Source organism: Erpetoichthys calabaricus, chromosome 8, assembly GCF_900747795.2.
Source record: "Erpetoichthys calabaricus chromosome 8, fErpCal1.3, whole genome shotgun sequence".
Classification (NCBI taxonomy): domain Eukaryota; kingdom Metazoa; phylum Chordata; class Cladistia; order Polypteriformes; family Polypteridae; genus Erpetoichthys; species Erpetoichthys calabaricus.
Window position 1 is genome coordinate 38,846,067 of NC_041401.2, and position 27,124 is coordinate 38,873,190.

A 27,124-nucleotide genomic window follows, 5' to 3' on the forward strand; every position below is an offset into this window, starting at 1 on the left:
GGAGATCTCGGAGGGGGTGCCGAAGAGGAGAGTTCCAGGGTGCTGGATTGGACCCTGGATGGAGAGTTGGACCCTCTTCGGGGTTGAGCTGCCCTAACAGGGTGTGTCGCTCGGACCAACGGGTCTTCGCTGGCGATGGGGCACTGTGGTGCCCGGCGGGTGTCCATACCTGGCCGGGATGCCTAGGAGGAGTGGAGGAGGGCTTCCTCCCTGGTGGCTTTGGGGACCACAGGTACGGAGCTTAGAAGCTCAACCCTGTAGGGGCCCGTGGTCACCGCCAGGGGGCGCCCCGATGCCTTGGGAACATTGTCCCTCAGTACTTCCGCCACACCGGGAAGTGCTGGGGGGGGAGAGACTTGAGGGCACCCGGTGGACTTCCGGCTTCTCCTTGGGAGCTTCCGCCACACAGGGGTGTGGCTACAGAAGTCCTGAGGATGCACCTGGAGCCCATCCGGGGCACATAAAAGGGGCCGCCTCCCTCCAGTCAGGAGCAAGAGTTGGGAGGAAGAAGACGAAGCGTGGTGGAGAGGAGTGGAGGCGGACCAGAGACTTGAAAGGCATTGTGTTGTGGCAAGGACTGTTAAGGGGTGATTGGTGCTTTGTGCACTGGGTTTGTGCACTTTATTGAATAATAATGTTTAATAAACGTGTGGTGGACTATAATATGGTGTCCGTCTGTGTGTGTCCGGGCTGCATATCACACTACATAATTAAAATTTATGGAACATTAATATCCTAATACATCAATAATAGTGTTCACATTTCCCACACATAATGAGAGTTCAGTGCAAAACTTTCTGGTCATAATCTATTGGTAAGGCATAAAAAGTTAGAGGCATTTAGTATTTCTATGCCCATCGTTCTGAGTCTCCAATCATTACTTACAATCACTATGAATAAGGACAGCTCTATTACATTCTGAATAAAGGAGAGTGGGTCACAAAATTCATCCTCAATATATCAATAATATTTGTTCTTCCTGTGTCATGCTGGAACACTTTCGAGATGCCTTCCTGGTTGTGATGGACATCTCCATCTTATCTGGCTTCTCTTCAGTCTCTGGAGACATTTTCCAATACTTTAGACTTTCCTCTAAAAAGAACTTGTTACTTATCAGGGCTGGCGCATGGGGTGATTGCCTCAGGCTACACTTCAGTTGGAGCGTCATTTTCATTTTTACAAAATAATAATAGAAAACTGAGAGTTAAGAGTTACATACTTTAAGAGTTACATACATATCAGGTGCTTCATTTATATACTGCTTTGAAAAATTGAGAGAACTGTTTTCATTTCAAAAGTTTAAAATATAGTATCTCTGAACTGAAGCTCGCAAAATCTTGCAGCACTGTGAATATCTCACATGCACATTTCCAAGCTACATGTCAATAACTGATATTGGCATTCATTTCCCTGATTTTTGTACATGTCATATTGTGCATAGAGTGATTATGTAATTTTGCAAAATTGTTTTAATTTCTTAAATATTATCATGGAGTCAATCACAAGTACAATACCTCTTAAATATCTCTTTGCAACACATGTTTATGTAGAAAGGGCCGGCACCTTTTAGCTTGCGTGAGTTTTGAAACTAAAAGCGTGTGGGACAGGTAATACAGCTGAGCTTATTTCACATTCAATTTTGTAATCACAAAACTCAATAAAAATGTACATTTGGATCAAACAGAAGTGGAAAAGAGTTAATACCTCTGCATTGTTTTTAATGCCTATTTTGTGTATTTTATTAAGCTAATTGTTTTAATTTTTTCACATTCTTTCCATCCATCCATCCATTATCCAACCCGCTATATCCTAACTACAGGGTCACAGGGGTCTGCTGGAGCCAATCCTAGCCAACACAGGGCACAAGGCAGGGAACAAACCCCGGGCAGGGCGCCAGCCCACCACAGATTCTTTCCAAAAATAAACATTAGTATTTGCCCATTGTGGAAGTATTTTATTCTGAACCCTGTATTGTAATACATGTTCTTTGTGGAATAAGTGTATCCCTTAGAAAGGGAAATATTATTAGGGGGCATTGAATGGCAAAAATATGCCTTGCCTCAGGCAAAATTATTTAACTCACCGGCCTTGACTGTTATTATATATTTTTTAATTACTTTATTGTAAATATATATGTTGCATTCCAGCATTTTTACATTGCTACTGTAAAATACATAGTCTCTTTTTTAAATTTGCCTTTGGAGATGAGATTATCAATACATTAAAGCAACACTTGCTTGACTGCTGCTGTTGGTCTGCATGAGTGAGTTCAGCCACTAACAGTGAATTTATAACAAGCATTGTCTTTGCAGAAATTTTTAACCATTTTTATAACCATTTTTGAATGTTCTTTGCTGATTCTTCCTACATGAGAAGAAATTCAATAAAAGCTCATTCAGAAATTAAAATTCAGGTCAATACGCATTATGCAATACGCTATACAGTAGGTAGAAATCAGATTGTTCCAAAGCATTGCAGTAGCAAGTAGGACATTTCAGATGATCCAAAGAATATTTTGCAGACATTTTCCTTTAATTTTGACAGAAATATAGGAAGTATTGCCATTTTTTTTGGTAACTGATAAGCTTTGTTAGTCTAAATGGCCTATTACTGTATCTTTTTATGTTCACCAATATCTGTATACTTGTTTATTTTCTTAATTAATTAGACCAGAGTTGCCACTGTTGGGCCACGTAGGGTCATTAATCACCATTGTCTTTAATGGAATTAGTTGTGTATGGTTTGCGAAGAGTGTGCTGTAGTCGGTCAATGCGGGTTGATTAAGCAATCAACATTGATGATTGGCTGTGCTTTGTGGATTGGCAGCAATCTTCCAAGTGCGACATCCCCAAGCTATGTTGATCAGTGACAAAGGTAAAAGGTAAAATTGGGTCACAAGAAAAAAAAGTTAAAGAACACCTGAATTAAGCTATGCTTATCCTGACTAAAACAGGAATTGCCAAACTCTACTAATGGACAGTAGCGGAGGGATGAAATATCCATTCATTATATCCTAACTACAGGGTCACGGGGGTCTGCTGGAGCCAATCCCAGCCAACACAGGGCGCAAGGCAGGAAACAAACCCCGGGCAGGCCAGCCAGCCCACACACAGGACAATTTAGAATCACCAATCCACCTAACCTGTATGTCTTTGGACTGTGGGAGGAAACCGGAGCACCTGGAGGTAACCCATGCAGACACGGGGAGAACATGCAAACTCCACGCAGGGAGGACCCGGGAAGCGAACCCAGGTCTCCTAACTGCCAGGCAGCAGCGCTACCACTGCGCCACTCAGGGATGAAATAACTTTTTTAAATTAGATTTTCAAGAGATTATAGGGGTAAGTATGGCTGAAACACATTTTTCATGTTCAACAGATTATGCTTAAAGTTTTCTGTCATTCTGGTTATGCACATTTGCACTGTAGAAATCTTTGCGGCATGCAAATTCCTTCTTTGAGTTTTACACAAGTTCACACAAAAGATTCCTTTGCCAATTGAGTTTGTCTTCTTCTTTTCCATTTGTTTTTTAGGACCCAGCCATGTACTGGGCAGTCAGTAACATTAATTAAACTATATCTGACCAAGACTGCATTACTTATCAGTGTTTGTAAGAAGTGAGTAATTTAATTAAAACAGACATATAACATGGATGATCTATTTCTAATGCTCCTTGAGATCCATCCGTCCATGTCTTTACTGGAGCCACTTTTTCCAGTATGTAGCAGTGAGAGAGTTGAGGTCTGATGTTGCACTCTTGGTCAAAAGGTGAGAACCAATCCTAGACCGGACTTCAGTACCCCATGGTGTACACTTACACACAACCACACTGTTTTGTTGTGTTAGGGTCCTAGGATGACAATGATTTTCCCTTTCAGACTCTTTATTATGTACAGAATACCTCAAGTCCTATCAGCCTCACCACTGTCAGGGTTGACTGTGACTGCTACTATAATATAATTCCTCCTTTTGCTTCTACGTCTATAATGCCAGGCAACTATGCAGAACACCAGAACAGACAGAAGAGGAGTAAAATGAGTACAACCCGATTAATAATAATTTTTTCTTGTTTGCTTAGACTACCAGGTGGCTCTCTGTCTTAGTATGTTGATTGGTTTCATGTCCAGTATGCTTCAGCACGGGCCTTTGAATGGAATGGTAGAAACAGATAGAATGACTGTGTACAGAGAGAGGCAAAGGCACTAAATGTATGCTACTCCACCTTCTTTGATATGCCTCTCAGACCAAGGGATGTCAAACATTTCCCAATTAAGCAGACTCAGCCCACATTCCACCTCTGGCTAGAACTAACTTGCTTGTCCTTTCATCTTGTCTGAATTTCCCTAGGGTGTCTTCCTGGAAGGGAGATGAGGTGCTTGTGATTCTACCTGCTTGTCCTTTCACTTTGCCTGTATTCCCCAAGCTGTTCTTCTTGGAAGGGGATGAGATGCTCAAGAATTGAAAACATACCCTCTTTTGTTGAAGCTCAAGGGGTTTTACCTCTACAACTAATCCGCAACCTTCTGATGTCACAGATAATGTACCAAAGCAGCAGCAATGGGGATGCGGGTTGTAGCGAAGCTTTCTTGTTACAAACAAATTGGTGCAGAGCCCTCAACCCCCCTAAACACAAATTACATATCCCAGAGCAGCAATTAACAGTTCTTCTCTGATCTAGTAGGGTCATATGTGTGCCCTAACAACAACTTTCGCTTAAAATAAAAGTATGGCTCAAACTTCGGCAATAAAGACAATTCTACAAAAAAAGAGATATGATCCACTAATATGCTAGGTTTTACTCTTGATTACACACACTCAGAAGAAGATCTGGAGAAATGTCTCACTACTGAAAGAAAGGAATGACAGATCTTGTGAATATAAAAATAAAGAAATTGAATGATCTGAATAGCCATCTTGGAGACAGAGAAGGGGTCTTCAATTTAATTGCAGGAGGTATGCTCAGTGAAACATATGCCTTTATTTGGTAATTTTTGTATTTCTGTTACTGTTCTTTTGTTTTTTTTGTCTTGGTATGTATACAGTGGCAAATAAAAAATCCTTTTGTGTACCTTTTTATTGCGTTACAGTCTCACATGATAACTTTAAAATATATAATAGGAATGTGCTGCATTCACCATCCTGGAAGGTGGAGGGAGCAGTGGAGAGACTGCATTTTGTTACAGTGTGTTTGTTGCAATATGAAAAGTATTAACATAATCTTCTCAAACTCACTTATTCCCTCTTTGGGGTTGTGGGTGCTGGATGGGAATTGGGCCTGTAGGATGAAGCCTATCCCAGAAGTACAAGACAGGAACCCAATTAGGACTGGGCGACATGCAGTCTCAGGGTCCTCTCTAAAAGGCAGCTACTTTTAACTATGATTTTTCTCAACTAAATCTCAGTTTTGCATTATTTCTGACAACAGCACCCCAAGGTCAATGTTTTGATTCTCAAAAATGCACTTGTACAACACAGCATGAATATAAAATGAATAATAAAACGTAACACATTATATAAAACATGTGCAATACAATTAAGTGTAGACACTGATGTAACATATCACACTGATTGCCATGGCAATATTTTAGCTGTATGAAAAAGAAGATATTCAGTATTTTTAGTGGAACCAGAACAGAAACCTTTTTCCTTTTTTGACATTATATAATACATATTGAGCTTCAAAATCTACACATCGGGCATAAATCACCCTTATTCTTTATATATGCCATACAAACATCACTGAAACACAGCCTAGAAAATAAAATACAACAAAATCAATGGCATATATGTAACATATTTTTATTATAAAGGTACTACTCCAAGCTACTACCATTTCCTTAATCATATAAAAACATAAATATCAAAAGAGCCTTACCTCAGTGTTGCACATCAGTAGTGGCAAGAGCTAATGGTTGCTAAAGATTATTTTTTGAAGTTCCCAGACTATTCCACTTTTTCAAGGGTGTGCTAATTCGGATGCAATGATACAAAAAAGAGATACAGTTTTTTTCTAATTATTTTTACACTGTGTGGTTTACTCCATTTTTCGGAATGTGTGCCTTACAGGTTATCAAATCTCCCTCTATTAGTGCTTCTTAGCTTGGTTTAATGTAGTACTGTACAATCAAGACACCAAAAATACAGGCATGCTACATGTTTCAGCCACCCAGTATTTACTCCAGAGTTGATGCAGTGAACTGTCCAACCACTGCCTTCTTACCAAGTTCAGGGTCAGAGGAGACCTGTGCTCACCACTGCAGTATTCGGATTCATTTATTATTTTGCTTATAGCACCTACACATTTCTCTATTCTTATGTTTTTTTTTTTGTTCTTTATTTCGTATTATACAGTTTCTTGTATTAGGAATTTGTTCGTTTTCGCAGGGTCAACCATTGTACATTGCCCCTGGAGCAACTGCATGTTAAGGGCCTTGGTCAAGGGCCCAGCAGAGTAGAATCACCTTTGACAGCAATGGGGATTTGAGCTGGCAACCTTCCAGACACCAACGCAGATCCTTAGCCTCAGAGCCACCACAAAACCCTCAAACTCAGGGGAGAGTGTGAACGCCATCCCCCCCTACCAGAAATTATGCTGTCGAGCTTCCTGCATTTGGGGAAATCGCAGGAGTCAGCACACTCAAGAGTGCAAAGGATGAACCTCACCCTGGGAAAACTGCCTTAGTGATCATGGTATCTCCCCTGCCAGAGAAGTATATTATTAGGTAACTATATTATTCTTTAATGTTGCCTAAAAAAGTTGGATTGTAAAGCATAAGACTAATATTTGTTAATGCCTTGTAGTGTACGTCTTTGGTGAATCACTACTGTCTTGGAGGTGGACGTTGCCACTTACCATAATTAATAAATATTAACTACTTTTGTGATGGTGTGGGTTGGCCCCACATTACTGCGTCCTTCCTGTGAGCCACTTGCACCCGCTACTGCCGATAACGTACCTGAGGGATGAGCCAGTGGATGAGGACACAACACACAAAGCAAAGGGGTAGGTGTATAAGTGCTCTAGTGCTTTTGTTAAAATCCAACAAAACAGAACAGTGTTCAAAAGTGCCATGCAGCTCTTCAATAAATAATTAATCTATTAAAATGAATGATGGAGAGTAAAAACAGATTCAATAAATAAATCCATTAAAAACATTAAGGTTAAATCCAAAGACGATCTACAAAATTTTGAGCCCGAAATATTGCCCTTTTAAACCTGGCACCTCCTCCCCTTCATCCTGTTCAGACCTCGCAGGACACACTGACCAACAGGTGTCATCAACCTTCATATCCTGGTTCTGTTCCCTGCCGCCCTTCCTTTGGCATGCGCAAGGCAACATGTTGAGCCACACATGCCTCTCCCGCCACTCACACTCGGCCCTTGTGGGAGACGCTGACAACCGGGTTGCTCCTACTCCACGGCAATCGCTCAGAAGGAGTGCCCTTTCTTCAGCTTCAGGCTCCTGAAGCCATGAGGCTCCTTCTCAACCACCTGCCTGTCGCTCCCTGCAGCACGGGTGCTCTCGCTGTCTCTCTCTTTACATAGCTATCTTCTCTCCACTTACTTTAACCTCTGTCTTTCATTCATCTTTCTCTCGCTCTGACCATTCTATTTTCCCTCCCCTCTCTCATGCTGGCTCACCCTTATATGCCTCCGTGTGCGCTGTGTCTCAATCACGCACTGCAGGAAGCCAATTAAGCAATAGAGACAGACCTCATCCTCATGTGCAGGTGTGCCTTGCCCCAATAACTCCTCCATCCTCCCTACAGCTGCGTGAGCATGCACACCTATGGAGAATAAGCCAGCAAATTAATTAATTATTTATTAAAAATCTTCTTTTCTAAGCCACAGACCTGCTATACAACAACTTTAACTTGAAACTTCTCTCTTCTTTACCCTATTGTTATAACTGGCATAAAACCGGCTAAATGTTTAAACAGAGCAGATATAAGTACATAAATGATGTGTCTTTATGATAATCACATGGTTCAAATAAAGCAGCCTAATTAATGTCTTAAAACATCTAATTCATTATTGTTGAGTTTTTGTATATAGTGAGTGTAACAAAATCCAAGAAAAACAAACTAAAGATTTGGAGTATCTCTTGAAAATAAAAATTCCGGTCTGTTAATCAAAAGAAAATAAGGAGACTATCATAATTTAAAGGTAAAGTCAGGAAGTTAAAGGAATGCCACACCCAAAAATGATTTTTTAAAATTGTTGTTTAGCCCATGTGGTTTGTAGTGACCAGAGATGGGAGCATGCACTGATAGTGTGTTGCTGCATCCAAGACACGATGAACCACCTGGACTTGGACCCGAGTACAGCGGGTGAAACCTCAGTGCCACACTGGAACAATGTGAGGTTTTTAACAGTAGCTGGAGTGCCAATCCTGCCACCAACCTCCTAGTTTTACCTGTAAGTTGAAGGACCTGATTTCAGAGCTGGATGCAGATTAACATTATACCCGAGCCAGGACAAAGAAATTACAGGTTAAGGGCCTTGCTCAAGGACCCAACGGAGTAGAGTCACTTCTGGAGTAAGCATAAAGTGACCAATGCCGGATAACAGCAAACATATCAAAGCATCCATTAAAAAAAAATCTTGTGTTGTTTGTATGACATAATTCACCTATCAGACCATCCGGCTGCATGCTCACAGCATGCAAAACGCATGCATTTTTTGCTAAAATATTGCTAAAGAAATTCTTTCTGAAAATTATTGTTTGTTTGCAGGCTTTGGCTATAGCAAATGCTGCTGCTACATCATCTATGACCAAAGACTGTCAAACACTGAGCGCTACTGAAGTTAGAGCTCAGGCTGAATGTCTCTCCTGGCATATAGTAGATGACAAGTAAGATTTAAACAGCTGTAAAGATTGAAGCTTCTCTCACCAGAGGTGACAGTAATAAGAACAGTCAGTACTGCTGAGGGACCACATTTTAACTTCTTAGACCCTCGTCTCACTGTTATCCATTCACCCTGTGGCGGAATTGGTGCTGCTGATTTTGGCTGTGCAAAAACTTACAATGGGGTCTGAAGAGACTGAAGCCGAAACAAAAAGAGCCAAAATGTCTAAACAAATCGAGTCGATCCATTTGCTTCTAAACATATAAATGCTCTACATGATTTATGAAATCGGCTCTGATTACATTTAACGTTACTAAAAAAATTAATGTTTATCACAAACACTGACACTCTCACAAACAGAGATTGGGGCCGACTATGTCATTGTAGAGTGTCGATGCTACTTCAAGGGAAATTCCCATAGATCTGTCATTGAAATTAGTAACTGTGTAAACGGAGCCCCCCCTCTAGTTCATAGCCAATTGCATGTCTTGCATGTCCTGTGGCTGCAACTCTGTCATATGGGGTAAGTAACATTTAAACCAAATGCCATTTTTAGAAGAAGCAAATTTATTTAAGTGATTTGCTTCTGCAGAAGAGCTCTGTCTACCTCAGACATGGGTTTATGACTGACTGCTGAATTCTGGCCCTGCATGTTCTTAAATGTTAGCAAAGGCGCAAGGGGCGGGAAGACGAAAGTGATGTTGGTCCATTTCCAGCCACCCGTCTTCAATTCTACAGACAGAAAGGGAGAAGGACTTGACAACTGTGTGTACTTCTTGCTCTGGAGTCACAATTCTTACCTCGGTAGAATCATGAAAACACCCCTTAAGTGCACAGGTCTGACTCAAGATAAAGTTGCATACCTTTCATTAAAGCAAATATAGTCCTACATTTAGACGCAAATATTGCTGAGGTTAATTCATAAATATTCTTTTAAAAGTCTTTGAACAAAGGTTTGCTTTCTAGTCCTAAAAAATCAAAACCTTCACGAAATAAATATTATTGTAGCTTTCACCCCATCACCGCATTACCTCACAGACTTTACAGTGTTACTTCGCCATGTTTTAATACACCTGATGCAAAGAATGCAGTTACTAATGTGCTTGTATAACTAAGCTCAAATTTTGAAATTTTTTATTTCAGCATTCTGGTTAATTGGGGTGAGAAGTCTAATATTACCAAGAACTCTTCTTGGATAGTTTATTACCTATTTATCAAATCATTTGCAATATGTTTAGAAGTCCTTTGACTGTTCTCCTTCATTTGTGTTTAACGTTGGATGCAGTAAAAAATATTTCTTAACGCAGTTTGAAGTTTCTGCATATTAATGTTATACAATATTGAATCACAGTGAATTTAATTTAGGTTTTTTTAACACTGGTAAATAGAAGAACATTTTGAAGCAAAAACAGCAAGGTGCTTTAAATTAAATACAAATATAAAACACAAAATCACTGATCTCATAAGTATTCAGCCCCTTTAAAATGACACACCTAGATCCTCAATGGGCCAGCCAATTGCTTTTAGAAGTCACACGATTAGTCCAATAGAGATCACCTGTCTGGGGGTTCACTTGATGTTAGCATAAATGAACCTTATCTGGAAGGTCTAACTTGGGGTGAGTCAGTATGGTGGTCTAACCTACACAATAAAGACAAAGCAACACGCCAAGCAACTCCATGAATAAGTAACTGAAAAGCACGAGTTGGGAAGGAGACAAGAAAATATCACAGTCACTGAAGATCCCTTGGAGTTCAATTAAATCAATCATTAGAAACAGAAAGAACAATTGTAAATCTACACAGAGCACAAAAACTGAGTGATCATTCAAGAAGAAGGCTACTGAGGGAAGCCACCAAGAGACCTATGAGAACTCCAAAAGAGTTACAAGCTACAGCAGATAACAATGGAGAGACTGTGTAGACAACTATTACTTCTATTAAACCCCTATTCTGAAATAACCTAACATGAGTAAAGAATCTGAACATTGTAGCTAATTATTTACTGTGTTTATGCCAAGTTTTCATTTGTGCACAATGCACCCTGAATCTCTATTGCCTTTAGTTTGGCCTTAACAAAATATTTTGTAGATAATATTAAAATTTGTATTCATAATACTGTAGCATATTAGTAAAACACAATACATGTTGTTTTAGGATATAATGACTGTTCACTAACATATCCTGCTGTACAGCGGCTTTACTAGGTCATCTTTTTAATTTACTGTTCATAGAAATTAAACTCACTGCCTTCTAATTACCACTGTTAAGCCTCCTCTTATAAACTGCTCGATGTTAGCTTGCTTCGATTCCCCAGGAACTTCTCTATTTACAGTGACCTCTTTAAAATGTCATGTCATTTTCTATCCCACTTAATCCAGGGCAGGGTTGTAGGGGGTGCTGGAGCCTATCCCAGTTAGCATACTGCACAAAGAAGAGACAATGTTTGGGCAGGGCACCAGCACATCGTAGGACCAACACACACACACACACACGTTAGGGCCTGTCAAGCTTTACCAATTCACGGCTTTGGACAGTGGGAGGAAACCGGAGCACCTGGAAAAAAACTTGCAACATGCAAACTCCACGCAGGACGGACCCACGCCATGAACCCTGGTGTCCTTACTGCAAGGCAGCAGCACTAGCACTGCACCACTGTGCCGCCCGACCTCTTTAAAATCATTCTTAAAACTGCAGCTATGATGAAAATACTCAAACACAAGTCTGTTTGACAAGAAGCAGGTTCTGTTCACTTCTTCACATTCTGGCTTTAAGCTAAAGCAAATAAATGAGGGCACTTGAAAATTGTTTTAATGATCTGCAACCAAAGTTACCAATTTTCAAAAATATTGTGCATGCTTTTACTGATTTGTTTATTTTTTTTTTCTGTTGTATACTTTTTGTGACATGAAAGCTTTTTTGCTAAATCAAATAAATATCTGTCTATCTTTAATGCGCATTTTATATATACATACTGTATATTTACATAACCTAATGAATAACATGCTTTGCCTCGACTCATAAATCACTTTTTGAAATATAGCTCATACAGACCGGAACTGTAATAGAAGTGTGTGGTTTCACTCACATTGGTCAAAGATAAATTATAAAGTCTCATTGTTATGACAGGTAAAGCCAATGTTTATGTGCATCATATGCTATTCACGTGGCTTAAAAATGGCATTAAGGAACAGCAAAATAAAATTGAATATGGAATAAATATTTCTGGCAATGTGTTAAAAAGAGACAATAGTCATATATACAGTGAAATCATTTATGGTAACTCTGAAACAGGAAAGGATCACTTTTAACGTACAGTATCATCTGTTTGAAAGACCACCAGTTTTCACACTGATTAATGGTTCATACTTTTTGGACTACCATTATTTCTATATGCATCTTGTAGGAGGAGAATGCACATCCTGGCCAAGGAGAAGCATGGGCTATTACCTGGACAAGAGGCCCAAGAGGAACAATGGAAGGATTGGCCAGCTGGACAAAAAGATAACTTTGTGTCCAGGCGGTATAAAATAATGGATGGACCAACAGAAGCCGTAACCTGGGAGTGGTTCCATCCCCCGTGCGTTAGGTGGCAGTGGTCCTTGTATAAGAACCCACACCAAGGGGTGCCAGGGAAATGGAGTCTGGAAGTGCAGCTCTGTAGGGTCTCTTGGGATCAGCAGAGGACGCTGTCTGTGGAGGACCACCCTACATTGTCTATGGCCTGGATGTGCTTCCTAGAGGAGACAGAATAGCACTGGAAGCATTCCTGGGTGCTGGCATTAAAAGAAAGCCCGCTGCCACACATGGATGAGTCAGTGTCAGGAGGCAACATTCAGCAGAGAAGAGAAGGAGGAAAAATTGGTGATTTATTGTATTCACGTATTGTATAATTGTGGCACATTACTGGGAGAAAGTCTGTCAAGCTGCAGTAAGGAATAAATATTCCTTAATTTATTCTATTAATGTGTGGTGCATTGCTGTGTCTGTGATTTGGGTCTCTCTGGCACCCCCTTGTGGTCACGATCTATTTACTCTAATATTTGAAGGTAAAATCGATCAGTGTGTTAGGCTGACTGGTTCAGCATGACTGTGTGTATGATTAGGCTATGCAATAAACTGGGGTTACTGTCTACATTTCACCCCATAGTGACAGCGTAGCTACTGGTTCATTGCTGTCCTGAACTACTGTAGATGGATTGGGTTTGAGAATGTGATTTTGCGTGATGTTTTCAAAGAGACTCCATTCATTGACATTAAACAGTCTTCACTATACTGTAGTGTAAAACTGAAAACAGACTGAACAGAGACAATTCAGAACTACCTTAGAAATTTGCATTCTAGTATTCTTCAAAAAAGATTGCATCCTACTGCTAATTTGTAGCAATTCCTGCACAGTTTATGGCATGAACAGCGAGGACCATGCTTCCTTTTTCTTTACAGTGTTTTGTGATACACTTCACCACAAGTATTTGTCTAAATTAAGCTATAATTGAATCATCAATCACTTATTTACTTACATAAAAAGAAGTGCTGCTTTCAGTGACACGAGTTTCCATTTAACTGGTCATTCATTTTAAAGTGAAACTGATTGCATTGTGTGCCTTTTGTGAGTAAATGCTTATAATACTAATCATTAATGATTTTTGGACAATATAAAATTGAGTAAGATAGTTATACTTGAATTCTTGTATTTTACTGTAATACTTGGAAAAAGATTTTGTCACAGAACAACTTAGGGATGTTTCACTAGTCATTTTTAATGCTCGGTTTTTAGCATATAAACTCTTACTATGGTGTATTTTTTAAGTTAAATCCAGAATTAGAATGTTTTTTATTGGTGTTTGTGAACATTTTATAACTCTACAGACTTTTTTCCCTGGAAATCTTGGGACAGTCAGCAACAAGCATGGTGAACGATTTCATCAGAACATTTCTGAAATGGAAAAGCAATGCCAAGGCAACTGGAGTGCCAGTATGTCTTTAGAAACCAATTGTATTTACCACAAATTAAAACCAGTAATGATAAAATCTCAGAAACAGACTAGTCAGCTAGCCTGGGGGAATACAAGTGAGCTGAAATGAAAGAGCATTCTAACTGGAGATTGAAACGGGAGTGTGTTGTGCTGAAACAAGTACTGGTAGGGAGTCAGCGCATCCCATTGGTCATTGGACGACTGAGTTGTGGTTAAATAGGATTGGTATGAAGTAGGGAGTCGAATTATGCTATTGATACGGGAGGTACATCATGGAAACTAGACTAAGATAATTAACAGGAGGCTTGCAAAGGCTTGCAGTCTCTCTCATCCATAGAAAAGAACACCAGGCCTTCACTGACTCCAGAGCATTTTTGTTGCCCTAGGTGAAGCTGTAAAAGGTACCCTGCCATCTCCTATGTTTTGAATGAAACCATCACTGCCAGATCTGTACATTGAAACCTGGAGACAGGACTGCAAACAGCAAAGTATGGAGGTTTTGTATAGATGACCATTTGAAAATGTTGAGCAGGGCAGCTGATTACTTATAGAAACAATTTCCCTGGAAAAGAACAAAATCTTGCAGATTAACAAGGCATACAATTAAGTAAGGTCTGAGACTGGCAAAGATTGCTTTCTAATTAAGCAACTGGTTTGGAAGAAAAACCTGCAGCCACTGTGGCCCTCCAGGACTCATACTGCCTACCCCTGACCTATATTTAAGTCATGTGATAAAAAAGTTACATTTTGCCACCCAGTCTTTGATGACATTTTCTGAAGGCATTTTTTTTACATTACAAAGAAGCAAGACAGGAATGAATGCATGACAGGATATGTGTTTATTGGTCATTTTTACTATCTGTATTATTTTGTAAACTATCCTTATTTTACGTGTTAGTTTGTGTTACTTTGTGTAAAGCACCCTCTAATTTTGTTTTTTGTGACAGGTATCTTTTTTATAAAATAAAGATTAACAAAATAATAATATTTAACATATAAAGAATAAATATTCTGTAGTGGGGATGAACAGTATAATGGTGCAGTGGGTAGTGCCGCTGCCTAAAAACTACATACGTAGCATGTACTGTACTTCAAATCAGGCTTGCATCTGAATCCTTATATTCTAATCCAGGTGTGAAGGACAGCCGGGTCCCATGCCCGGCAGGGACGCCCCTGCTGCATCTGTTCCGGGGGAGCCACCATGGGCAGCTCAATACCTCCCCCGGGACGCTTGGTGGCAGCCTCCCTGGTGGACGATGATTCCCCAACCTGGTGCAAGGCTCCATGGGAGATGGAGTCCTCCACAGCCTGGTTGGGGGCTTGGATGGCCGCCAGGGGGAGCTGCATGGACTTTCCAGCCCAGCTGGTCGACTCGTCAGCCCCACCCGGAAGGTCAATTAGGACCAGGTAATCAAGCACCTGGAATGCTTCCGGGTGGGGTATAAAAAAGGCCAGCCACTACCACTCGAGAGAGCCAGAGTCGGGAGGAGGAGGACTAAGCCTGAGGAGGAGGAGTGGTGGTGCTGAGGTGGATAGAGAGTAATTGTGAGTGTATTTGGGACTGTGGTGGGCCTGTGGGACACGGGGAAGACGTGCCCCACGGCTGAAGACATAATAAAGCGTGTTTTATTTAAGTACGTGCCTCTGCCTGAGTCTGTGCCGGGTCGGGCGCTATATAGCGCCTTTTACACAGGATATTGGAAAGCCAGGGGCTAACATGGCATCATCAGGTGTCCCCTCACTGGACAAAACACCAGCCCATCAAAGAGCCCAGACACACACTCACTCACATAGTCACCAGTCAACCTAATCCGCTGGTCTTTGGGTTGTGGGAGTAAACTAAATCCCTGGAGGAAGCCAACACAGATATAAAGACGGGATTCAGAGCAAACCCAGGCATCAGCCATGCAGGGAATGTGCTCACATCTCACTAAACTACATGGCTGTAGTGTTAATCATGGAGGGACAATTCCTGCCTATTCTAATGCACAGTGTGCAGCAAAGTCAAGATGTTGTTTATATGTTTGTTATGAAATTTTGCTAATTGCTTGATAAATCTGTGTGTAAAAGTTATCACAGTGTGAGGAAAAATAAATTAAAAATTCTAACTGAACTAGATGAAACTGAATATACATTATATATTATATGGCACACTGCAAAAGAACATTGAAAGGATAAGTTTGGTATTTTTCAAACCGAAGTTATTTCTTCACAAACATGCTATATACAGTATGCATTTCCAACACAAAATTGTGTTCTAAAGTTAATTGCTTTCTATAAATATAAAAAAAATCTCACTTGCACTGGCACTTTACATTGTAGTCATGGGGCACTGATGAAAAGCTTTAAAACATGCCCAATTCGTCTATTTTTCAAGCCAAGACAGTTGTCGAGTACTGTTCCGCATCTTCTGATTACACACACGCTGTAATATAGTTTCTATACGTCATTTTTGAAGAAAAATCACCAATATTATGAGATTCTGCCATTGTAAAAGGTGACCACTCACGCGTGATCACTCAGCACTTAATTGTTCTGCACAACATCCTTTCCTTTCGACAGACCAAATCATAGTACTCTCTTTCCATGCCACGTGGTTGGTTTAGTTTTAATTGATTTCTGCATTGTTGTCAGAAATTTGTGTCGGAAATACATAAGGTGTGGATCAATACTCGACAACTGTCTTGGATTGAAAAATCTATTTATTTGGTAAGTTTTTATTCTTTTCATCTGCACTACATACTCACCCATTTTAAAGTGCCAGATCGAGCAAGATTTTTTTTTTTAATTTAGAGAAAGTGCTTAACTTTACAACACAATTTCACGTGGCAAATGCATATATAGCACGTTTGTGAAGAAATAACTTTGACTTGAAAAATACCAAACTTATCCTTTAAGCTATTGAATGGTTGAAGTGGTTTCTGCTATACTTGAAAAGTGACTCTTGGTGGCTACGATTAAAAGAATTTAAACTCACAAGTACCTATTTTATTTTATACCTACTGTTTGTATAAAGCGTGTCTTAAATTATTTGAGTGACATTGTTTCCTGTTTCATATGAGTTTCATAAAATTAGGATCAAATATTCAAATCTGACCATTTTACCCTTTTAAATGTTGCAATTATATGAATGCAATTACAAATGAAGATGTTACAGAGATCTAAACATACTGTGATATTAAGCCTGCTTTTAAAATGCAAAGGAAGTTTTGGAGCAATTCTTCAAAGCTAGGGGGGCAGTAAAGGCCAAGAAAAAAAATGGTTTTGAATAATTTTTCTTCGTGACAGAATAAAAAATGCAACTAGCATTTTTTGCATTTTTTTAAAAATAAAGAAAACGCATCTCACAAGGCTTCAACCCAGAGAATTGGAATGTTATGTATAAATGCAAATAATATATCTAGTAATATATTATTTTAGTAGTGTATAATAAACACTACTAAATTTCCTCTTGGGATTAAGTAGTACTAGGGTGCTGTACCGTGTTAGCCATTATGAATGTAGAGAAAAGCCAAGCAAAATGACACCTTTTATTGGCTAACTAGAAAGATTACAATATGCAAGCTTTCGAGGCAACTCAGGCCCCTTCTTCAGGCAAGATGTAGATTACATCTTGCCTGAAGAAGGGGCCTGAGTTGCCTCGAAAGCTTGCATATTGTAATCTTTCTAGTTAGCCAATAAAAGGTGTCATTTTGCTTGGCCCTTGGAATTAATAAAGTATCTATCTATCTATCTATCTATCTATCTATCTATCTATCTATCTATCTATCTATCTATCTATCTATCTATCTAAACATAATTTATCACCCGATGACCATTTTGGTATACATGGTAATATTAGTAAATGTCAACTAGCAGTTCCTGTGTCCCATGTGTCCTAAATATACAAGGTTTTAGTCTACTCATTCATTTACTGCACCCACTTACTTCATTATTATCTTAACACGTGGCCAGATATTATACTGGGAGTGTTGGCACCAAGCTAAGAAGCAACCTGGGATGTGCTGCCAGTCTATCACAAGGTGCCCCCTCTCACCCACTTCATCACACTCCATCATTACCAGGCCAAGAAAGAGTTGCCACTTGATCAAACACTGTGGGATCTGACCAGATCACAGGTCTTCAGTCTTGAGAAAAAACACACACAGAAGCCGGCTACAGAAACATATGTCCTCCATATAAAGCAGTAGCCATGATCTGAACCTAGCTTCTTAGAGCTGTGAGATGGCACCAAGTAGCACCATGCTGCCGTCATTTATAGTACCCTTGTAAATAGCATGAATGACAATAATGTTTGCACTGTCACAATACAGCATTGCAATCAGTATTGTCTAAATAAATAATTACAGCAATAATGTTGTTCATCAGTCCATCTATTTTCCCAGCAAGCACAGGGTGCAAGACAGGAACAATTACTGGACAATGTGCCAGCCCATCATGGGGTGGACACACACACGCACAGATCAGGGGTCAATGCATCTATCTACATGTCTTTGGGATGAAACCAGAGCACCCACCGGAAACCTGCGTGGACATGAGAAGAACATGCAAATTACATGCAGAGAGCACCCAGGAGTTGAACCCTGATCTCGTCTTTGTGAAGCAGTGGTACTTACCACTGTGTCACCATAATGTTATTCATGAAATCAATAATGATTATCAATCCACTCTTTTGGACTCATTTTTTTCTTTAAACACGCAGAAGTGAGATGCGGCCTATCCTGTCAGTGTTTGAGCCGAGGTAGCAGTCAGCCATGGATAGCTTGTCAGTCCATTGTAAGGAACTCTCACTCACTCATTCAGTCACTAACAGCAGACCTCCTATTATCCTAACATGGACAAACTTTCACTCTAGAAAAGATTTGAGTAAATATGGAAGGAATGTGTAAACCACACACAGAAAATAACTGGGCAAAGCAGAATTATGAAGGCCACCATCATCCTGCCTAACAATGTAATTTTCTTTTATAACCTAACTTTTGACAATTTCTATTATGACAGTGTTTACTACATAACATAACATTCTCAGACCAGTTTAATCTGGATCAAGGTTGAGGGAGGCTGGAGCCTATCCCAGTAGCATCAGGTGCAAAGACATAATTAGCCCCGGAAGGGGGAGTCAGCCCATTATAGCGCCCACTCATCTACCACACGGTTGGAGTCTTAGGGGAGATGTGAGAGGAAAACCTCCACATACCAGGAGAATCTGCAAACTCCACACAGGCAACAAAATGTGCATCTGAGAATGACACATTTGTGAGGTAGTAGAGCTAACTGCTGCTCCATGGACATGCAAGTAAGAGGTTTACTCTGCTCTGTGACATGTGACAATACTAATACTAACATATGCCACACTACATTGTGTTATGTAATTACAAAATTATGTAATTACAAAATCACCATTATCTCTAAGCTGTCATGTCATTTTCTAACCAGTTCAATTCAGACCAGGGGCGTAGGGGACTGGAACCTATCCCAGCTAGCATAGAATACAAGGCAGGAGCAAACCCTGGACAGGGTGCCAGTCCATCAAATGGCAAACACACACACACTAGGGCCAATTTACCTTCATCAATTCATCCATCCATTCACCTAGCATGCCTTTCTTAAGAACACTGGGAGAAAACTCACACAGACATGGGGAGAATATGTACGTGAACCTAGGTCTCCTTACTGGAAGACAGGAGTGCTACCATTGTGCCACAGTGCTGCCCATCTTAAGGGGTGTATTTTTTTATTTATTATTCCAGTACGTTGCCAAAGCCAAGCAACAGCATGAAGCATCAAGCCCACTCACACTTCCATGCTCACTCATACAGGACCAATTAGAAATGCCAGTCAACCTACTTGTGAGTCTTAGTAATGTGCATGGAGTACCCAAAGAAATGGGAAGAACATGCAAACTCTTCATACTGTAGACTGGCCACTAATCCAGCCATTTTCTAGACACACTTTTTCAGTTCAGGGCCACAGGAAGAAAAACGCCTGTTCAGAAATGAGTACACGGAGGTCCATGTCCAATCCTGGACGGCCGCAGTGGCCACAGGTTTTCTTTCCTGTCACTTTCTTCACCATCAGTGACCAATTTCTGTTGTTACTTGACTTCTTTTCCCTTCAATTAAATTGCCTTGATTTTTAAAACTCAGTCCTCTGAATTGCTTCATTTTTCTATAAATGAACAACAGATGACCAGCTATGTTGGGGCCTCAAACTCCAACCAGTTTCACTCCAACCAGTTTCTTAACTAGAAGTCGATTCTTTGTGTTAATTAAACTCTTATTAAATTCCATGTCTTATTGCTGCTCTCGTTTTGTCACAGCAGACAATTCCAAAACTGTTGATTTTCTTTTTTTTTAAGAGTACCGTCAAAATGTTTTGGTGACCTGAGCACACCAGCATTACTGAGAACTTCACCTTTCTTTGTTTTCAGTAAGTGTATGATGGACACAGGTTAGCTGCTCCAGTGTTGGCTCACTTTGTATCTCATTTTTGCCTGGCTGCTAATTAAGGGGAAAAGGAACAATTAAGAGTCCTAAGTTTAAAAAAAAAAGTCAATCAAAATTAATACAAAAGACGTTAATCAGTAGCAGCAAAAAAGCAACAATAAAACACACACACACACACACACACACACACACACACACACACACACACACACACACACACACTGATTAAGGACATAGTTGGAATGAAAACGTGCAGCCACTCTTGCACTCCAAGGCAGGAGCTGGACACCCCAGAATTAATAGGTGCAAAGCAGTAAAAAATTGTGAATGGGACACATCTGTTCTGTATCAATTTATAGACGCCGGCCTTTTGTAATAACTTGGGAATAACAGCAGTAAACAGGGATGAGATCATCCATCCATCCATTCATTTGTTGAACCATCAATTACAGGGTTGTAAGAACCTGGAAGCTGTCACGACGGCATTGGGTCCAAGACATATGAAGCACTGTTTTCTTGCAGGGCACATTTACTCGTACAAAAGACTTGCGGCAGACTGGCAGAGTAAGATTTGAGCTTCTCTATAGTTTCTGTGCAGTTTTGAAAGATGAATTAATGTTATTATTTTGTAATCCATCACAAATATCAGTAAACAAAAATTGAAGCACTCAAACATTTAATGAGCCCAGTTATGCTCATTCTTGGTTGCAGGGGTTCAGAGCCTTTATAAGCAGAATTAAGTAAAAGGATGGGATCAATTCTGGATAGGCTGCCTTTCCATTACAAGTGTTAACCCTTTGTGCAATTTAGAGTTAATTAAACTTTGGGATGTAGAAAGAAAAAGAACAGCCCACAGAGACTAGTAAAAAAAAAACCAATATACCAGTACACAGATGCAGTGACCAGGCAAGGATTTGAACCCAGTTCTCCGGAGGTGTGGTATGGAAGTGCTAACCACTATGCCACCCAATAGGAAATCAGTGATTATCAGGTGATGATCTTCTAACCTGTAGCCTGTAACCAGTTTAAGAAAATTCTCTTTTAATATGTAAGACTTTCAGTGGCACATGGCATTGCATAGAGTTCAGTATATTCCACAATACAGTTCAAGTGTATGTGTGAGAACTGATGGTGTAATTCGAAGTAGTTTACTGAACCTCGGGTACCTGGTGGAAGGTTGTGTGAACACGGTATGTAGTTTTCATTGACTATGAATCTTCATTGTTGTTCCCGCACGTCCACTAGTGAATGGTAGCCCCGTCTCTTTAGAGCCAGAGAATGACACGCTTGCACTCGTTCTCAATAAGCATTGTTCTGAGAGTGTGCACATCTCACACACAACACACACACACACACGCACGCACGCGCGCTGTGTACATTTAGTATAGTATACCTCATGTAGGCAGGCAGCGCTGAGCGGCGCTACCTAGTCGAGATTTTACGCTGGAGGCCGGGTGGAAGCGATCCGAGGGTGTGGCAAGTCAGGGTGGGGATTAGGAAGAGCCCATTGTTATGCCCCCCACCCCTTACACACGCGCATACACATACTGTACGTAAACCGTAAGGAGCACAAGAGAGGAAATGCTGCTGTGACACATGCGATCGCAGTTTTTCCATTTTTTTTACCTAAATCCACGCGCCCCGGGGCATGTTTCTTTTTTTGCTTTCGTTCTTCTCCCGCAGTTGATTCGGACGTCTCTGGCATTGCACGGCCATAAAACACACGGGCGTCCCGGTCCAAGTATCAGCACTCTGGCACCCTAGGCTGGCAGGGAGACAGCCGCGACTCGCACAGATCGTGACATCACTGCTAATGAGTTGTAAGGTACCGGTGTGAAGCAGCCGGACCGAAGGGAGGCGGGTTTGGGGTGAAGAGAGGCTTGAAGCCGGTTCGGCTGGTGGCGCCCATTCGCCGCTTGTCCTTGGCGTCGTCTAGCGGTATGCCATTCACATGTGCGGCGGGTCGCTTTTCGTGGCGCCGCCGGAGCTGCTTGCGAGAGGAGGGTGGACTCTAAACAATAGAGAGTCAATGCATCGCTCTTCTTTGTAATCAGCGAGCGCGGAGAACGGAAAAGCACGAGTGGAAAGGGAAAGGCGGCGAGCGCCCGTGAGCGCAGCAAACATGGACGGGATCGTGCACTGATTTTTTTTTTTGTTTCAACACACATACATCTCTGGATATATTTCTTGTTCTCTTTGGGCATTGTTTTTATTTGCGCTAAAATCATCCGAGGTGGAGGGGAGAGAAAATGAATTCGGCAGAAGGAGCCGAGGAGGGACTGAATGATTCAGACACTGACGCGTTTTTCAAAACAGGTAAGAAATGATTTCATTATTATTATTATTATTATTATTATTGGGATGGTGCAGCCATCACCCCTTTCACTTTACTGGAAGGAAACGGTTCTGCAGCATCCTGTGTAGGCAGTATCGAAGTGTATTGTGTGTGTGAATAATTTGATTAGAGTGGGGGTGGCTGGTTGTGTAAATTGCCTTGTGAGTAACACAAACATAACGGGGATTTTATTGTGCTGACGGATCGCGTAACAGTAAGCTGCAAACAAAACAGAACAGTGACAGAAAGAAAACTGTGCGGACAGTTAACGGGAAAGCAGAATAGACACCGTTCTTCGCTGCCGTCGGTGTCTTTATCTATAGACGTGTAAAATCTATTTTGTATTTATTCAGGGTAGCACTATTTATGCATCCGTGTGCCAATATTGCATACTGAAATTGACGCGAAAGCTTAAAGCACCTACTACACTTCATTCCCTAATGTATTCAGGGTCCTCACATCCCTATGTTTTGTGTGATGAGTAACAATAAGCAGTTGCTCGCAAGCCTCCAGCATTAGCAAACTAAACACGCCTCGCCTTCTGCCTGCTTTGCAGTATCCACCGATGATGCCAGAGGGTCAGCCGGAGCGGCACATGGTGCATTAATGCGATGTCACCAGCATCAAACAAATGCTACTCATTTATTACTTGGGCTGAGCCCGACGGGGTAGTTTATTTGGCTCTAATCCATTCTAGGGGTATGTTGCCCTGCAGACATGGCTGACAGTTTTTCTTCTTCATTGGTTCACCATCACCCAGTAGTAATCACGACACACTCCTAGGTAGTATTGCTGCTTTGCTGTCATTTCTCAGCATGTTTGATGACAACACCCCCTATAAAGCTTGTGTAAGTTAAAAATAGAACTATTTCAGTATAGCATTCTGTGTTGTATATTGATCTGCCTCAGCAACATATTGAAACCATCATGTGAATTTTCCTGAGTGGTTTTGAATTTTTCAGTACGTCCGATGTGAATTTTCACCTCCAATTTGATATTACGGTAATGATGATGTGGGTAGAGCATCCAATTATGAAGTGATTTTGGTCTTTCTTCAATATTTCTGTTGCATATCAGTTTTGTTTTTGTAATGGATTCATGTACCAGACTGGCATCCTATCCACGCATGGTTTCATGTTAATGAATCCTGCAAAAGATTGGAAAACTGTCCTGAGTTTGTTTCTTGAATTTGAACTGCTAAGTTAGGCTGGGTCAAAAATGTATAGAGAATTTATTGTGCATGTCCTCCGGGGATTTCTAACAAAGCCCAAATGCGTACTGTCAGTTTCTACAGGTAATTTGGAGTTTGTGTGTGATGCCCAGTTTATAAATACCGGGCATTCATTTCACTGGGTGAAAAGCTCCAGTACATAACACCTTTAAACTTGAGTGCGATTTTTGACCTTTTATTAGACCCTCAGTAAGGCTTGTTTTCTGCTGTGTAGTTGTAGTATATAGAATGTCAAGTGTTTCATCTGGGAAAGGTGCTACATAAATTAAACGTCTTCTCCTTCTTATTTTTATAATGATTGTTATTATTGTAAAAGCAGTAGGAAATTTAAAAGACATGTATTAGCAGGAAAATAAGAAGACATGATTAATTCTGGGGATACAGGTACCCTTTTACCAATCCAAGAGTAGCTCCACTGTGGGTAAAAATCACTGATTAAACTTGACTAAGATCTGTCGCACGGTAGACACACTAAATGTTATCTGTAGCATGTTATCTGTGTTGAGTGGCTGTTTGGTTAGCACTACTTCCCAGAGTCAGGAAACTGCATTCAAATCCTGGCCATATTTTTTGTCTGTGTGTATCAAGTCTATAACTTCTCCTGTGACAGCATTGGTTTTTCTCCCTTTACTCTAAGTTTTCTTCCACATCCAAAAGATGAACAGGTTAGGTCAACTGGTGACTCTGTGTCTGGGTGTGGATGTGTGAGTGAGAATGCCCTGAAATAGACACTTTAGAGTTGGTTACTGCCTTTTGCCTGATGCAGCAGTGATAACCTCCATCTCCAGACAACTCAGAAATCAATTAAATCAGGGTCAGTAAGAGGATGGACAGATTGATGTTTGTGAAATGAACATTATCCTAAGACGCTATAACTGTTCATTATTTAAGTATAATTATTTAAATATGGTTTTTACATGTGAAGCACAAGCAAGTTATGTAACTTGATCAGGCCTAACCACTCAGTCAGTCCAGCTTTGTGGTTTAGAGTACTGTGCTTTTTTGTTTTTCACTAGGCCACAATGCCAGCCATTGATTCATTCACCACTGGTAAGTGTTAAACACCTGCCCCTATTATAATAAAAGGAAAAATGCCAGATCAGGGTGAACTTTATTATCCCTGAAAGAGAAGTTTGTTTTCGTCTTTTGCATTACAATTGAATAACACACACAAAAAAAATCAGACAAAGAAAAGTATATGGTACAATTAAAAAAAAAAAAAAAAAGTTACTCAAATGCAGTCTGCGTCCTTTTTGAGCTTCTCTTTATTACAGAACAGTTCAATTGTACTGACAGTACAAACAATCTCTTATATTGTCTTATTATTATTCTGCATTGTAAGGTTTCATCTTTGTCACACTAACAATGCAGAATTTATAGAGCAGACACTGAGTAAGATCATTTCTGCTTTGGTGAAGGTTTCTTAGGGCAAAGTCAACCAATGGGCGCTCCACAAATGTTTGATCAACCCCAGTGCTGTACTCCTGCGGTGCAGTTTAACTTTATCTCGAGTGTGTGTAATTCGAAAAATGCCAGTCTGATCAGGAATAAACACTTGGCAAAGCAGGCATTTAGAATGTTTCCAGAATTGTCTTAGTGTACATTTCCACGGGTGCAGTTTGTGATCAAATGGTTCAGTAATTAGAGTGAGTTCCTGCCTGGACACAGGGAGAACATGAGGGCTGCACAGGGGAAAACACCGAGCCTGGGAAAGTAACTCCATGTACAGCTGTGATGTAGCAGCGCCTTCCACCTCACCACTATGCTACCTGTACTTTGATTTAAATTGTTCAGTTTTATGAAACATGTTTACATTTTTAATCTTTAAAAATTATGCCATACATATTACATAATTTATTTGTAATACAGTAGTTCAAGGATTTTAGATACTAACCAGTCTTTTTACCTGTATGTAGCATTTTGCAATCAACTACTGAACAACATATCTGGTATTGTGTTTTCAAGTGCACAGTTGTTGGGGCTGGAGTCCTGGTGCAATGCAAGAACCTATCTTAGGTGGGGCATCTGTCTGTTTGAAGGTGTGCTCAAATGCCACCAGTCGAAGTATTGAGAACTACAAAACAGCCTATGTTAAAGTTACTAGAACAAATTGTGCTTATGCCAGATGCAGTGCAGTGGCTGAATTTATATTATTTATTGCCTAAATGTGTGGGTGCATGTATAGTATTATGTGAATGCCAAACCTGACCAGGTTATGTGTGTAATGTTATATACATTTATTATTATATAAGTGTGTGTGTATGTATATATACTGTAAAGCAAAAGTTAAAAGGCACAAATAAAGGAGTTGGGGACCATCCTGGACCCAGTTTAATGTTGGACAAATTAGCAAAAGTTAAGAAAAGGTTCAAATTAAAATGGCAGTTGATGTTTTTGTCCATCAAGGCCTCTCTCTTAGAAAAAAGTGTTGAAATGCTTTCCATACTGAGGCTCCATCCTCTTCTGAATTAGTTCCAGAAATGAATGTCAACTTCCATTGACATCCTACTTTAAATAGCCTGTGGGGCAGAAGAGGTGGGACATCCGGGACCAAACTGGATGTGATGTCAACAGTCATTGTGCGACTTGTCCTGCGGGTGAAAGAATGAAGGCTGTTAGTGACCACGTTGATGTGCTGCTTACTGTAGTAGTACCGTGTGAATGTTCCCGATCTGCACACATGTGACAGCATATACTGTATTTATTGTAATATTTCAGTATTTCATGAGCTTGGTGCAAAAAAGTACCATTTGTCTATATTTCTGTCTATTGTATACAGTACATACAGTCATACATACATACATGTAGAAACTGAGACTTGCTTTTTTCAAACACTGTTAAGCTGTGCTTGAAGCTGTTGTGCTGTGAGGCGCCTGTCACGCAAGCTGGTGACCCTCAGAAACTTGTGTCCTGATTGGGTTGTGACTTTGAGTCTGCCAAATCTCTTCCTATCAGATTTTTTTCTAGTTTCCAGTACCTTTGGATTGTGTAGGACACCACTGCACTCACTAACACTTTAATTGGATTGATATCTTTAAATGAAAGGCCGTCACGTCGAAAAGTAATAATGCTCAGTCTCATTTCATTTGTTTATTGCCATTTCTTTCCATTATCACTGGAATTTGCAATATTCCACAGTATAATATTGTCCAAGTAGTACTGTGGAGGGTGTAGTAACACAGTCTGTTCAGACTCTGCTTTAGACAGACAGAGGGTTTTTAAGTAATCATCAGACGTTGGGACACCTGTGCAAATTGTTTGCTTCAACTTGCAAGGCTTAATTAAA

The 27,124-nt window shown here is 40.4% G+C and overlaps 1 protein-coding gene and 1 non-coding gene across 2 annotated transcripts in view; one reads left to right on the forward strand and one right to left on the reverse strand.

Moving 5' to 3' along the window:
- Positions 1-6,549: 6,549 nt before the first annotated feature.
- Positions 6,550-6,714, reverse strand: LOC114656811 (U1 spliceosomal RNA). The gene has a single exon (XR_003717104.1). It is a non-coding gene; the product is annotated as a U1 spliceosomal RNA (small nuclear RNA).
- Positions 6,715-21,832: 15,118 nt separating this feature from the next.
- Positions 21,833-27,124, forward strand: part of kalrna (kalirin RhoGEF kinase a) — a 797,086-nt gene continuing 791,794 nt past the window's right edge. The window contains exon 1 of the mRNA XM_051930993.1: positions 21,833-22,588. Within this exon, the coding sequence (XP_051786953.1) occupies positions 22,522-22,588 (67 nt within the window). The 5' untranslated portion in view covers positions 21,833-22,521. The remainder of the gene's footprint in view (positions 22,589-27,124) is intronic.